Source organism: Nomascus leucogenys, chromosome 14 (genome assembly GCF_006542625.1).
Source record: "Nomascus leucogenys isolate Asia chromosome 14, Asia_NLE_v1, whole genome shotgun sequence".
Classification (NCBI taxonomy): Eukaryota; Metazoa; Chordata; class Mammalia; order Primates; family Hylobatidae; genus Nomascus; species Nomascus leucogenys.
In genome coordinates this window covers 58,693,434-58,709,123 of record NC_044394.1, presented here as the reverse complement: position 1 = coordinate 58,709,123, position 15,690 = coordinate 58,693,434, and the positions used below count along the sequence as shown (strand labels likewise).

At 47.7% G+C, this 15,690-nt stretch overlaps 1 protein-coding gene across 6 annotated transcripts in view; it reads left to right on the top strand.

Moving 5' to 3' along the window:
* The window catches only part of SLC4A5 (solute carrier family 4 member 5), a 129,658-nt gene that overhangs the window by 87,820 nt on the left and 26,148 nt on the right, over positions 1-15,690 (top strand). For 5 of the 6 annotated variants that reach the window (XM_030827707.1, XM_012502680.2, XM_030827705.1 and 2 more), the window contains 8 exons: positions 330-487; positions 1,095-1,182; positions 2,677-2,831; positions 3,429-3,638; positions 5,302-5,476; positions 7,118-7,251; positions 8,297-8,568; positions 13,899-13,957. In XM_030827707.1, the coding sequence (XP_030683567.1) occupies positions 330-487; positions 1,095-1,182; positions 2,677-2,831; positions 3,429-3,638; positions 5,302-5,476; positions 7,118-7,251; positions 8,297-8,568; positions 13,899-13,957 (1,251 nt within the window). The remainder of the gene's footprint in view (positions 1-329; positions 488-1,094; positions 1,183-2,676; positions 2,832-3,428; positions 3,639-5,301; positions 5,477-7,117; positions 7,252-8,296; positions 8,569-13,898; positions 13,958-15,690) is intronic. The other variant, XM_030827706.1, reaches the window with a different exon arrangement.

Here is a 15,690-nt window from a genome sequence, read left to right as displayed (position 1 = left end):
CCAGGCCTGATGTCCGGCAACCCCGGGGCTCTTCTCTGACCCCTCAACCCACATCTCAGTGGAGCCGTTTTCATCCATCAAGGAATGTCTTAGTCAAGGAAAGCCGTTGCCAGTTCCTTCCCATCTACAAGGCTTAATGGTGCCTGGAGTTAACCTATATTCAGTCTCCCCATCTGCAGAATCGGAGGAGCACTTGTTTATTCTTTCCGTCTCTTGGCAACATTGGGAGAATTTTTTTCAAGTTAGGCCTCAGAGCAGTCTGAAGGGGAGTGAAGGAGTGAGAGCAGGTGGGAGTCTCCTTGGCTATCTCGTTTCCTCTCCCTGTCCAGCGGAAAAACAAATTCATGAAGAAGATCCCCAAGGACTCAGAAGCCTCTAACGTGCTCGTGGGCGAGGTGGACTTCCTAGACCAGCCATTCATCGCGTTCGTGCGCCTCATCCAGTCGGCCATGCTGGGAGGAGTGACCGAGGTGCCTGTCCCCACCAGGTGAGAGCCATTGAAACCTGTCCCCATGCCACTCTCTGGGAGCCAGTCAGCAGTACAGTCAGCAAGCAGTGCTGTTGACTGTTAGTGCTCTCAAAGACACCTCTAAACGTGGAGGCTGCTGGGAAGGGAAATCTTCTGACTAGGGAAGAGTTTTAGAGTTTATTAAAAATAATAATAAAAGAGGCTGGGTGCGGTGGCTCACACCTGTAATCCCAGCACTTTGGGAGGCCAAGGCGGGTGAATTGCTCGAGCCCTGGAGTTGGAGACCAGCCTGGGCAGCATGGTGAAACCCTGTATCTACTGAAAATACAAAAAATTAGCCGGGCTTGGTGGTACACGCCTGTAGTCCCAGCTACTCAGGAGGCTGAGGTGGGAGGATCGCTTGAACCTAGGAGATGGAGGTTGCAGTGAGCCAAGATTGCGCCACTGCACTCCATCCAGCCTGGGTGATGGAACAAGACCCTGTCTCAAAAAAAAAAAAAAAAAAAAAAAAAAATGCATACTGTTCAGGGCCAAAGAATTCTCTTCACTTGCTTCTATTTTTCCTTCTCACTTTCATGCTCCTCTTCCTTCATCTTCTCTGTCTTCTCCTCCATCTTCTTTGCAGATTTCTGTTTATACTGCTGGGACCTTCTGGGAGAGCAAAATCCTACAATGAAATTGGCCGTGCCATTGCAACCCTCATGGTAGATGATGTAAGTGGTAACCAGAAGCTTGTACTCCTGAATTTTACAGCTCCTGCACCAGGCACTGCACCTTCATTCATTAACTTATCCAGCTAGCACATTTGAGCACCTACTGTGTACCAGGCACTACATAGGATGCTAAAGATTATGAGAATCAGGGAATAGTCATTGTCCTCTAGGAGAACCAATCAAGTGTGAGGGACAGATTGATAATTATAAAACTAACCATGTGCTAGCTGCCCAGGGGGTCAAGGAGGTCTTCACAGATGAGGGGGCTTTAAAGCTCAGGAGGAGCAGGAGGAAGGTAGACCCAGCACCAGGCTATGAGGCAAGCATTCCAAACAAAGGAAATGGATCAGGCTCAGAGAAGCTGGATGGAGGTGGTTTGATGTAGGCTCAGTGTAAGAACTTCAAGGGCAGGAGGTAACACTGGAGAGGTGAGCCAGGGACTACACAGAGGCTATAAGCAGAGCTGAGTCACACTCTGTCCCCAGAGTGATGGGGAGCTTAGAGGACTTTAACTGTTTTCCCATTTGTGCCAAGAATACTCACTGGCGGTGCTTGCGGCTGCAGGCTTTACCCCGAGATAACTTTTCCCCACGAAATGTCTCACTTTTATTATTATTTTTACATTGCTCTTGTATGTTGACTTTGGAAACAAAAGACATCATTCTACTTATAGCATTCTGTTTTTAGTTGTGGCATTTCCATTTACAAAATATACTAACTCTCAATCATTGAAAATATCAAATCCTAGAAAACTAGCATTCCTACGAGTGATGCTAACATCATTCTTGAACAGTTTTTGGCCTAAGATTCATTTGATGAATCCAGTTTTTCCAAAATAGATGATTCTGATCATTCCAATGATTCTGATGTTAGTTCTTTTTAGAAATAATTCTAAGAATAATTTTTATATTTCATTTTCACATTGAAAATCAATCAGATTTGCTTCGGCCTCAAAGAGTGTGTTTATGTAAAATTAAATGAGTTTTGGCAGTGAGCTGCACTTTTTTTTTTTTTTTCCTAAATGGGAAAGGGTTAAACGTGAGCATAGTCCCATAGAATCTGTAAGTCAGAAAGCACACTTTGGAGACAGTGTGAAGAACACGGCCTGAGCCTCCAAGGGCGAAGGGCTGGAAGCAAAAAATGGATGTGAAATATCTGAGCTCCTTGGACTGGGCTCTACAGAGGTTTTCTAATATGTGTGATGTGTGGAAAACTGAAAACAGAAAGGTTAAGTAACTTAACCAAAGTCCTACAAGCAAGCATATGGAGACCTGGCCTTCAGATCCAAGACAGGCTGTCTTCCCCCAGTGCCTGGTGTGTCCCGTTGTGCCATATTTTTACCAACGTGCTATAGTCTCATTCCAAAAACTGAGAGTGAGTTGGCAGTGGGAGATGTGGTTCAAAGTGATTTCTTTAAAAACTAGATGTGATATGCTCTGAGGCACGTCAGAAACAGACCCGATTTTTCTTTTCTCCCTCCTCTCTCCTCGCCAGCTCTTCAGCGACGTGGCCTACAAAGCCCGCAATCGGGAAGATCTGATTGCAGGAATTGATGAATTTCTGGATGAGGTCATCGTCCTTCCTCCTGGAGAATGGGACCCAAATATCCGAATTGAGCCCCCCAAGAAGGTGCCCTCTGCTGACAAGAGGTGTGTATGAGAATGGGCAGTAGGGGGAGAAAAAGGAGGTTTCAACTCTGTCAGTATCATTTTATTTCTCTTTAAAATACATCTGAGGTTCGGCATAGTGGCTCATGCCTGTAATCTCAACACTTTGGGATGCTGAGGCAGGTGGATCACTTGAGCCCAGGAGTTTGAAACCAGCCTGGGCAACATAGTGAGATCTTGTCTCTACAAAAAAAAAAAAAAAAAAAAAATCAAATTAGCTGGGCATGGTGGCATGCACCTGTAGTCCCTGCTACTCTGGAGGCTGAGGCAGGAGGATTGATTGAGCCTAGGAGGTCAAGGCTGCAGTGAGCTGTGATCATGCCACTATACTTCAGCCTGGGCAACAGAGTTTGACCCTGTCTCAAAATAATGTTTAAAATAAGTTTAAAAATAATAAGATATATCAGAAACAAATATGGCTAAATGTGAACATTTGTAAAATCTAGGTGACCTGCATGTGGATATTGTTAGATAATTTTCTGCATTTTTGTCTGTCTTTTAAGATATTTCATAATTTCGGTTGGAGAGGTGAGGGGTGCTCTGGGGGACCCACTCTCCTTCATCCCCCTTCTCTTCCAGGAAATCTGTGTTTTCCCTAGCAGAGCTGGGCCAGATGAATGGCTCTGTGGGAGGAGGCGGCGGAGCTCCTGGAGGAGGCAATGGAGGTGGTGGTGGTGGTGGCAGTGGCGGCGGGGCTGGCGGTAGCGGGGCCGGCGGAACGAGCAGCGGGGATGATGGAGAAATGCCAGCCATGCATGAAATCGGGGAGGAACTTATCTGGACAGGAAGGTGCCCACCCCAGGCCTCCCAGTGACCCTGCTGTCCTTTAGACTTCTCCCTTCTCAGCTGCCCTCTAGGGACCTTTCCCAACCATGGTCTGTAGTGCCCACTCGAGGTCACCCCTGCCTTCTTTCCCTCTCAGAGCCCTTGAACCCCATCATGGATCCCCAAAAAGGGTTGCCTCAGGAGAGGGGAATTTGAGACCCATACAAGAGGAGAGGAACCCAAACTTTTCTCTTAGATATCCTTTGGTGGCTGTTTCCTGGGTCTGCTGTAACAAAGTACCACAAACTATGTGGCTTAAAACCACAGAAGGTTACTCTCCTGCAGTTCTGGAGGCCAGGAGTTCCACAGCAGGTGTTGGCAGGACCACCGTGCTCCCTGAGGCTCCAGGTGGAATCCTTCCTGGCCTCCTCCTGGCTTCTGGTGGTGGCCAGCAGACCTTGGTGTTCCTGGCTGGCAGCCGCATCACCCCCAGCTCTGCCTCTCCACCACATGGCCTCCTATGTGTCTGTCTTCACAGAGCACTTTCCTCTTTGTGTATGGACTCCAGTCATATTGGAATAGGGCCCGCCATAATGACTTAATCTAAACTGGATTACGTTTGCATAGATGTTACATAGATGTTAGCACCTTAATATATCTTTTGGGGGGACACAACTCAATAACAGTACCTTTTTTTAAACTTAATTTACCTATTCAAAAACTTTTTTTTTTTTTAAAGAAAATAAGAGAAAGTTCTCCTGGCCTGGGTTTCTTTTCCAGCTCTTGGAGTCATTCAGGTTGATCTAGATTTAGGAAAGGATGTGGCCTTGCAAATCTACATATAAATCATGACTTTGAGAATGAAGTCATGTTTTATATGCCCTTGGCTTTATACCAGTGGTTCTCACTGTAAGCAGCTTTGGCCCTCCTTAGTCCCCCTACCCCTGAGCCCAGGGAATTTGGCAATGTCCAGAGACATTTTTCTTTGTCACAACCGGAGAGGGGAGATGCTACTCGCATCTAGTAGGTAGCTGCTAAACATCCTGCAGTGCACGGGACAGCCCCTACAGCAAAGGAGTATCCAGTCCAAAATATCAGCAGAACTGAGGCTGAGAAACTCTGCTCCATGCTAAGGACTGCATTAGAGGCTATGGGAATAGCAATCCCAGTAAACAATGTCTCCAAACCTAAAATCTCCCACTCAGCTGTTCCAGATAGCAAAATCAAAAAACAAACATATACCAACCAGTTATAAAGTTTAGGATCTGTCCTTAATGAATCTGTTATAATCTGGGATGCTTCTGTCACTGAAAGTCAGACACTCCTATGTTCACCAAGAGCAGGCACCCTGCAGATGGTCAGGGATGTGAGGAGGACCACCATCTGTGGACCCCAGGACTTCCATTCTCCATGGAATGTTAGGTCTACCCCAGGACATATTCCCATCAGACTTTCCCTCTCCAAAACCCTCTATGTCCACCCTTCCCAATGTGGGTGGTGCCAACCACAAACTTCGTCCTACAGGAATTCATCCCTGGCCCTAAATGTTCTGGTGGAAAGATCTTTGCCCCATCCACCCTGCTCAAGTTCCTTTCCTCGCCCCAGACTCTGCAAGTTCTTGTAAATATCCCTGCCTCTGCACTGGTGTTAGTGGTGAGAAAGCAGCCCCTGGGCCTGTCTTGAGCAGGTTCTTCGGTGGCCTGTGTCTGGATATCAAGAGGAAGTTGCCCTGGTTCCCAAGTGACTTCTATGATGGCTTCCACATTCAGTCCATCTCTGCCATCCTATTCATCTACCTCGGCTGTATCACCAACGCGATCACCTTTGGTGGGCTTCTGGGGGATGCCACCGACAATTATCAGGTGTGTGTGTGAGCTGGGGCCCTGAGTGTAAAAGTAAGATCTGCCGCCACCTGGTGGCAGCAGGAAGCTTCATCCTGTAATCCCAAAACCAAGGTTTCATCTACCATCCAGGTTGAGGCCATCACTATTTGTAATCCTTTATGTTTCAAGTAATAATAATATAATAAGACAATATTAAAAGATCTGAAGCTAAATCTCATTACTAAAGACCAAATTTAACGATTATTTAAATAGGTCAAACCGTTAAGGGGAATTATCTGCTGTGTTATTTGGTACTTTTCCCACTGATGCTGGAGGGAATTTAATCAGCACAATTAATGGAGCGCTAATTGTGGCCTTCGCCCCACACTTTTTGAAAACTAACCTTGAATTCTTAGTTTGGAGTTAAGACATTTTTAGAAGGATGGTAAGCTGTTACCATGACAACAACTCAGGCCTCCCTGGGGAAAACAGCTCAGCAGAGACACCTGCCAATCTCCTAGGCAAGGGTCTTCTCCGATGGAGGCCTTCAAAGTAGAGCCATTGGAAAGCTCAGTACACCAAGAAGACCCATTTGTCCAGCTGCCTTTTGGGCATGTCCACATGGCTGCCCCTCCGGATTCCCCATGGCTGTCCCTCAGGATCCCCCAATTCACACAGCTGACATCATGTCCCTTATCTTCCCTCCTGACGTGCTGCTCCCTGCCCTTCCCCAGCACAGCAGGTGATACCGTGGTTCACCCAGCTGTCTACACCAGAAACTAAGCATTATCCTTGACTCATAAGTCCCAGCTGCCCCATGTGGCCCTCACCACATGGCCCTACCTGGCTCTCACACCTCATCTCCCAGCATTCTCTTTCTCAGCATTCCTACCCTCCCCAACCATTCTACATTCTGTTTTCCATCAATCCTGATCATCTTTTGGTTCTTCAAGTACCTGCTGTTTTTCAGCTCCAGACCTTTTAGACACTACTCCCTCTTCGTGGGACACTGTTTCTTGTCACTCCACTTAACCCTATTCCCCTGACCAATTCTCTGCTCATTTTTTGGATCTCAGCTTCCACTTATCTACTTCTAGGGAGGCCTTCCTGACTACATCTTTACCCCTACTGTGTGCTCCTGTGGCACCCTAAACCTATCCCAGCTTAGAAAAGCCCTGCTATATGGAAATTGCCTAGTTACTTACCTGTGTCTCCCACTAGAATGAAGATATGTTATCTTGTTCAGTGATGGGTCCTCAGTACCTTTCACAATGCCTGGTACATAGCAGACACTCAGTGGACTTTGAGTAAATGAATGATCTGACCTCTAAAAGCACCAAACAGATGTTTAGATGAATGAATAATCAGATGGATAAATGGGCTGTCCTCTGGGAGTAGAATGGACACAGAGAAAAGCACATCCACTGTTTTCTAGGCCCTGGGTGCCAAAAGGAAGTCACGTGGTACCTTTATCTAGATGGAATTAAACAGAGTGACACTGGCCATGGTGGCAAGTTGTGGATGGTGTAGGAGATGGAGAACAGGATTTAGGGAGGAAAGGGCCCAGAATGAAGGATAAACACTATGGCCTGGGCCTGTGGAGAGATCACTGGGCTGCAGCCTGTGTGGAGAGACCCCTTCTCCTTCCTATGCTGAACCACACATTCCTTGTGCCCCCAGGGAGTGATGGAGAGCTTCCTGGGCACTGCCATGGCTGGCTCCTTATTCTGCCTCTTCTCGGGACAGCCTCTCATCATTCTCAGCAGCACGGGGCCCATCCTCATCTTTGAGAAGCTCCTCTTCGACTTCAGCAAGTAGGTGTCCCTTGGTGGCCCCCAGTGCCTGCTCTCGCACTTGGGGCAGTATGCTGGGGCTAGGGCAGGGGAATAGGCCCAAAGGGTAGGTGATGGTACGGTGGTGCCAAAGCCATCTTTAACTATGGGAAGGGCTACCAGGTGGCCCCTCCTGACTCCTGCCAGCTACCTGCCTTTAAGACATCTTAGTGTATATTGGCACAGCCCACAGGGACCAGCCACGACAAGAGGAGAAAATTCACACCACTCAGTGCGTGAGCAGTGGTGACTTGATAGGCAGTATAGTGTGTGAAGTCTTGGGCTGAAGGTCAGAAGGTTACACCCAGACCCAGGCAGCTCCCATCACTACTCTAGGCTCAGTTGCCTCCTCTACAACATGAGGGTTTGGACCAGACCATTTCCAAGGGCTGCTCCAACCCTGTTCTTCCAAAATTCCCTGTTTTTCACTCACTCTGGTGTCTGTTACCAACTGTGAACACTGAGATGTCTTAGCACCTTCCTGCCTCCTCCATAAGATCTTTTAAAAAAATTTCTTTTTTGGCTGGGCGTGGTGGCTCACACCTGCAATCCCAGCACTTTGGGAGGCTGAGGCAGGTGGATCACCTGAGGTCAGGAGTTTGAGACCAGCCTGGCCAACATGGTAAAACCCCGTCTCTACTAAAAATACAAAAATCAGCCAGGCGTGGCGGTGGGCGCCTGTAATCCCAGATACTTAGGAGGCCGAGGCAGGAGAATCACTTGAACCAGGGAGGCAGAGGTTGCAGTGAGCCAAGATCACGCCATTGCACTCCAGACTGGGCGACAGAGAGAGACTCTTTCTCAAAAAAAAAAAAATTTCTTATAAAGACAAACACTGGACCCCCATGAGATCTCAAAGATCAGACAACTGTGCCCAAGAATTGTCCCTGTCCCCAGTCTTTCACAGTCCCTGGGAGGGCATCAGTGCCACAGGAGGACAGATAAGCCACTTAAGGATGAGTCTGAGGAGTCAAGCACAGCCAGGAGCCCTGGGCTGGAGGCCCCTCACCTCCCCTCTGCCTTCCAGAGGCAATGGCCTGGACTACATGGAGTTCCGCCTCTGGATTGGCCTACACTCAGCTGTCCAGTGCCTTATCCTAGTGGCCACAGATGCCAGCTTTATCATCAAATATATCACCCGCTTCACCGAGGAGGGCTTCTCCACCCTCATCAGCTTCATCTTCATCTACGATGCTATCAAGAAGATGATTGGTGCCTTCAAGTACTACCCTATCAATATGGACTTCAAGCCGAACTTCATCACTACCTACAAGTGCGAGTGTATCGCCCCTGACACAGGTGACCGGTAACCCCAGACGTGCCGTGGGCCCTCACCTACCCCACCGGCCCCCTGATCCTTCACCACAGCTCTCTACTCCTACTGCTGGGGAGGGGCCATTCAGCCAAGGGCTTACGGTTCCAAGGGAGCAAATACAGGGTCTTGAATCCAGTGTTTGCAAGGAAACCAAGGGGACAGTAGCTCTAATAAGAGTCACAGGGTTGTCATCAGGAGGGCACAGGGATATCCTAGGAAGGAGTAAGGCATACTTTGCCTCAGTGTGGGGTACAGGGATATCCTAGGAAGGAGTAAGGCATACTTTGCCTCAGTGTGGGGTAATGTGGAGGCCACACCTATCAGGAGTGCCACTCAGGGGTTCCTGCTGCAGGCCAGAGATAGACCTGATGGTGCCTGAAGTCCCTCCCAGCTCCATCAAGTCATGATACGATGAGCTTTCCCCAAGACAGACCTGCCTGTGTGGCCACATACCGTGTTAGGTGAGACCACACCTGAGGGATGGACATCCACACAGATGGAAACATGTCCAGAGTGGAGGCTCTGTCGACCATGCCATCTGAGAACAGTTGGAGAACCGGGGCTTATTCAGCCTCTTAGGGATATGAGAGTTATGTCACAAAGGAGCTGCGTTCACCCTCTGAAACCACAGGATGTAGAGCTGAATGAGGAACAGGGAGCAGAAGCTCCAGGAAGCCAGATGCTGGCTGAATTTAGGAAAGAACCTACAATGGTGGGAGTTAACCACCATGGGAGTTCTCGGCCCCCTTGGTTGGTAGCAAGTTACTTGGACACTCTCTGGATGTCCATCTGCCAAGGATGTTGTAAAAAGGATCCCAGTGCCACTCCTGTGGAGTTACTTTCTGGCCCAAACACCTGTCATCTATAAGTTAGGGCTTCCCATAGCATCTGAGCCTCCTTCATAGTCATGATCATGCCCCTAAGAGCCTTCAGTGGGATGTGCCCAGAGTGCCCAGGGTGCTGCAGAGCAGGAGCAGGAGGTCTATGCACACATCTCCAAGCACCAAGGCTGGACTCACAGAGAGAAAACTGAGGTCCAGAGACCACCCAAGGTCATGCCAAGCCTCAGTTTCCCTGGCTGTAAAAGAGGGCTCTCAGTGCGGGCCCTGGTGGTCTCCTGGGACTCCTGTGGGGTTTCCAAATCTATACCCTGATTGAGTTGAAGGAAATAAGTGGATAGTGGGTTGTTCAGCCCCTTAATACATTACTATGGGTAAAAAAAAATCAGTCGTAAGTCAATCGAAAGTATTTGCTGCACAATTATTGTGTGCCCTACTTTTAGGCCTTGTGGAAGATAAAGATGTCCTGCCTTCAAAGAGTTCAGTTTTGATTATAACCCCTTCCCTCTGTGACTGCACTGATTTTGTAAAGAAGTCCAGACTTATTTTTTCTTTCTTTTTTTCTGTCATTAATTTTGAGTTATTTCACTAAAATCTAATGACAGGTTATGCTACCCTTTGTCCTGAGCCAAGGCATGTTGCTTGCCCAGAGGGGATCCTACCTGCAGGCAGGCCCTTTTCATTCTGCCCTGGAGCAAATCCTGCCTCTGTGGGGAAGCCCCATCAAGGCCCTCCTACGTGCTTGTATCTTCTAGACTGTAGATTCAGTGTTGCATTGACGTAAATTTTACACAAACATAGCTTCTAGAAGCACACATCCTTGATCTCTTCAAGAAAAAATCCAAATTCTGTTTATTTTTATTTTATTATTTTTTTTTTGAGACAGAGTCTGACTCTGTCGCCCAGGCTGGAGTGCAATGGTGTGATCTCAGCTCACTGCAACCTCGGCCTCCTGAGTTCAAGTGATTCTCCTGCCTCAGCCTCCCAAGTAGCTGGGATTACAAGTGTGCACCACCACACCCAGCTAATTTTTGTATTTTTAGTAGAGACAGGGTTTCACCATTTTGGCGAGGATAGTTTCGATCTCTTGACCTTGTGATCCACCTGCCTTGTCCTCCCAAAGTGCTGGAATTACAGGCATTAGCCACCATGCCTGGCCGCTTTGGCCATTCTGAGAATCATCTATCTACAGGAAAAAACAAATCCAGGGGTGCTCTAGGAACAAGGGCCACAGGAGCATATAAGGTGCATTATGAGGGACATAATGAAGCCACCTGTTCCCAAATAGCTTCCCCTCTGGCTTTGCCCAGGTGCCTGATGTACCTCATTCTTTGGGGTCATGCTGTTGTCGTGGTTCTCAAAATGTGGTCCCTGGACCAGCAGCATCAGGGAACTTGTTAGAAATACAAATTCTTAGCCTCCTACCCCAGACCTGCTGAATCAGAAACTCTGGCTGGGCACAGTGGTGCACACCTGTAGTCCCAGCTAGTCAAAAAGCTGAGACAGGAAGATCACTTGAGCCCACGAGTTTGAGACCAGCCTGGACAACATAGCCAGACCCTGTCTCTATTTCTAAGAAAGAAAGAAAAGGAGAGCGAGAGCAAGGAGGAGGAGGAGGAAGAAGAAGAGAGAAGAGAAGAGGAGGAAAGAAAGAAAGAAAGAGAAAGAAAGAAAGAAAGAAAAGAAAAGAAAAAAGAAAAGAAAAGGAAGGAAGGGAGAGAGAAAGAAGGAGAAGAAAGAAAAAGAGAAGGAAAGAGAAAAAGAGAAGGAAAGAAAGAAAAGAAAGGAAAGAAAAAAGGGAAGGAGGGAGGGAAGGAAGGAGGGAGGGAGGGAAGGAAGGATGGAAGGAAGGAAGGAAGGAAGGAAGGAAGGAAGGAAGGAAGGAAGGAAGGAAGAAACAAGTGAAAGAACTCTGGAGTAGGGTCCAACCAGACATATTAAGTCTTCCAATTGATTCTGATGCACTCTCAAGTTTGAGAACCATTGCTCTATTGAACTGATAGTAATAATGGGCCGTTATTGACCACTAGACCCTAGTAAGATTAAAATTTCAGTTTCTTCACAGAAAGTAAAGGAACTAGAACTAGGACAAGTTAGTTTTGATTACGATAACATGGAAAGGAAAATTCTACACATTTAGGAGACTGGGATGAAGGGGACGAACTGTGGAGGGTTTCTTTCCCAGTCCATGGGCCATCTACTTAGTAATGGGCCCATATTCCTAGTTTTACTGCGAAGCCCAGTCTTACTATAGCATACTCTCACTCTTTGTCACTCTTCATCATAAAAGCTTGTTTGGGGGCACTCTCTTTCTATTTGCTTTTGCTTCCATTGTAACTGATTTGTATTCTATTTATGAATGCTGCACACACTGATTTGGCTGCTTTCAATCCCAAGTGAGTACCGCTTTGTAAACACTGGAATTTTAAAATGTTTGATACTTGGACCCTTTCTGAAATTTTCCATGTTATATTTCTTTCATATTAATCTCAAGTGGCTTTCAGACAAACCCTACAGAGTTCTCGATATAAAAGAATTGATAAGCATAAGCAGAAGACATCAAAGGTGGTCTGAAGACATTGGGTAGTGAAAAAGACATCTGAACTCCCCAGGCTCAAGCGTCAGCCAGGAGTTCTCTAGCATTTGAGCGAGGAGCCCTGAGCCAGCCTTCCTGCCCGGCTTCTCTGTCTCCATCATTAATTGCACATCATGTTCTTTTGGTCACTGATGTGAGGAAAGGCAATAGAACCCCAATTTCTAATAAATGAAGCCTTCTTCAGAACAATCCTAACAAACCTCTGGGTTTGTAGAGCTTGTAGGAATATTCTGCCTAAGGATGAAATTCCTTAGCTACCCAGTGTCAGCAGGCCTGGGAGTGAGCAACATAGCAGGGCCCTGTGATCACATCAGCCCTGTGGACAGCTTGTTGGAGGTTGGGAGAGGCCCCAAGATACACCTCTTCTTCTTTCTGGGTTTCTAACCAACTGTGGTCAGCCAGCAGGAGCCACATCGGGCTTACACTGCATTTCAGACATATTGCCGGCAAGCTGGCTGGCGGGCCCGCTCACTCTCTCCCCAGACCTGCTGCAGAGGGACTGCTTGGTCTGCCTTCACTAGAGGAGGATGGTGAGGTGGGCCTGGCCTTTGCCTCCACCCTTGCAGTTCAGGAAGAAGAGAGAGGGCAGCAGGCCTCCAAAGCCTGACTTCCTATGGGTGCCTACATCCCAGGGGAGCCTGGCCCTGTGAATGAGGAGCAAAGAAAGGACAGACTGCAGAACGGGAGAGCAGAAAGGTTCACATGGAAAGGAGAGACAGGTGACAGTGGTTCCTTGAAACTTTCCCTGTAGACCCTCATGTGATCCACATACAGTTAGGGACACTGAGGCCGGGGTAGGGAAGTACCCAGCAAGGAATGCAGAGAGCCGCTGAGAGCAGCACCTTTGGCTTCCCGATTCTGCTTCAGGATCTGGACCTTGGTTTAACTTTCCTCAACTTGCATTTGGCAGATTAGAAAAGATATCAAAGCAACAAGTTCTTTCAGGCCTAGCTGACCTTTAATAAAAAACACATATGGGCTGGGCGCAGTGACTCACGCCTGTAATCCCAGCACTTTGGGAGGCTGAGATAGGCAAATTACTTGAGGTCAGGAGTTCAAGACCAGCCTGGCCAACATGGTGAAACCCTGTCTCTACAAAAAATACAAAAAATTAACCAGGCATGGTGGCATGCATCTGTAGTCCCCGCTACTCGGGAGGGTGAGGCACGAGAATCGCTTGAACCTGGGAGGTGGAGGTTGCAGTGAGCTAAGATCACGCCACTGCACTCCAGCCTGGGCAAAAAAAGAGGGCTGGAAGGGAAGGGATGTATCTATGGAGGTGAACAGGGCAGGGAAGTTCATGGTGTAGAGCTAGGAAGTTTATAGGCTCTGGGCCAGACTTCCTGGGATGGGATCATGGCTCCAAGTATGAACTGTGTGACCTTGGGCGAATTACATAACCTCTCTGGGCCTCAGTTACCTCATCTGTAAAGTGGGCATACTTGGTGAAGATCTGGGAATGAAACAAATGAGTATATGTAAAGGCTTGACATAGGGCATGGCATAGAGTAAGTTCTTTGAACATTTTTAAGTCTAAAAGACCAGTGGCCAGTGGGGATTTACAAGGCACGTTATCCTCCAGTTTGTCTTAGCACTTTGTCTTGGCCCCAGATTCCTTATTTCAGTTTTTAAAACCAGCTGTTCGTCGTCAGGCAGGTGCTGTCCTGGCCCAGCTGGTCTGTCAGAGCTGTGGCCCAGGCTCTGTCCCACCAGCCCTTCCCTAACTGGGGCAAAGTGAGGAAGGTGGAGAGGGAGCTGCCCTCACAATGGAAGCCAGGCCTTGGCTCTAAGGAACTGGAAGGAGATGGGAAGGGGTTGGGAATGCAGCTCCCAGCCCCACAGCTGCTGACCCTGCCCCATGTCATGTGCTCATCCACAGTGAATACAACCGTGTTCAATGCTTCAGCCCCATTGGCACCAGACACCAACGCTTCTCTGGTAAGTCCTTTCCTCTTATGTCAGACATTTGAGTGCTTTTGTTTGTAGGAGGAGGGAGAAAAGATTTTGGAAATGAGACCAACTTATGGCCTCCCAGACTTGCAGAGGTCAACTCCAGCTGCACGTCAGGGTCACCTGTAGAGCTTTGTAAATGCACACTTTTTTCTTAGGTATATCCTGTAAACATCCCACTTAAAAACATGCCTCATTCTGTTAAATCCATGTTTTTTTGTGCGTTTTTTTTTTTTTTTTTTTTTTTGAGACAGGGTCTCACTCTGTCGCCCAGGCTGGAGTGCAGTGGCGCGATCTTGGCTCACCACAACCTCCACCTCCCAGGTTCAAGCAATTCTCCTGCCACAGCCTCCTGAGTAGCTGGGATTACAGGCACGCACCATCACGCCCAGCTAATTTTTTGTATTTTTAGTAGAGACAGGGTTTCACCATGTTGGCCTCCCAAAGTGCTGGGATTACAGGCGTGAGCCACCACGCCCAGCCCCCCATGTGTATTAATAATATGATACAAGCCGGTTGTAGTGGTACACGCCTGTAATCCCAGCTACTCAAGAGGCTGAGGCACAAGAATTGTTTGAACCCAGGAGGCAGAGGTTGTGGTGAGCCAAGATCACACCACTGCACTCCAGCCTGGGTGACAGAGCGAGACCCTGTCTCAATAATAATAATAATAATAATAATAATAATAATAAGACACGCACACAAAGGAAGGGGAAGCAGAGGTGAGGGATAGTAAATAGGGCTTCACAAAGCTGTAAGCAAAGCCTCCCATTCATTTTTCTGCCTTCTTCCTTCTCTTTCTGCCTAGGACCCCCAATTTCCAGCAGTGCCACTCTCCAGCCCCAGAGAGTTTATTAGTGTTTCTTCCTCAATGAATCTAATGTGTCCTTTGCACACCTTAGTCTCTGGGGCCTAAGGTATGGTCTGCCTTTCCCAATAATGACAGCGATCTTCAGGAGCCAGCATCCCAGCCTAAGTGGCTTAATGATAGAAGTTCAATTCCAGATGAAGGTAGCACCTGGTAGGACTTGGGGGACGTTCGTGAGCTTTTACTGTGTCCAAGGTTGCTGCTTAAGTTATTCCTGCCTAGGCAATTGACTGCTCTGATTACACACATCCTAGTTGGCAATTTAACTTAATATTTTTCAAAGATCAGGGTTTTTTTTTTCTTTTTGAGATGGGGTCTTGCTCTGTTGCCCAGGCTGGAATGTAGTGGTGTGATCATATCATCACTGCAGCCTCAGATTCCTGAGCTCAAGTGATCTTCCTGCCTCAGCCTCCCGAGTAGCTGGGACTACAGGCATCAGCCACTGTGCCTGACTAATTTTTAAATTTTTTGTAGAGACAGGGTCTCACTATGTTGCCCAGGCTGGCCAGCTATCAATTTTGAGAGAGAAAGAACAGAATCAGTCAGTGCCTATTTCTGAATCCCTATTATATGCAAGGGGCCATGTGCACTGAAGGCTAAAAAAGACATCTAAGAAACCAACGCAGAACCCATCCTCAAATTTGTTTTTAATATATTTGTGGAGAAGAACCTGAAAAGTTATGGGACAGCATAAGCAGAATGCACCATGCATTAAATATAGGCCAAATGTGTACATCAATCTTGAAGGCAGGAAAGGAGGCTGCTGGAGAGGCTAAGGAAAGCCTCAAAGAGGAAGTAGAATGCGATCTGGTCTTCAAGGTTGGGAAAAAGTTGGCTCAGCAGAGAAAAGCAC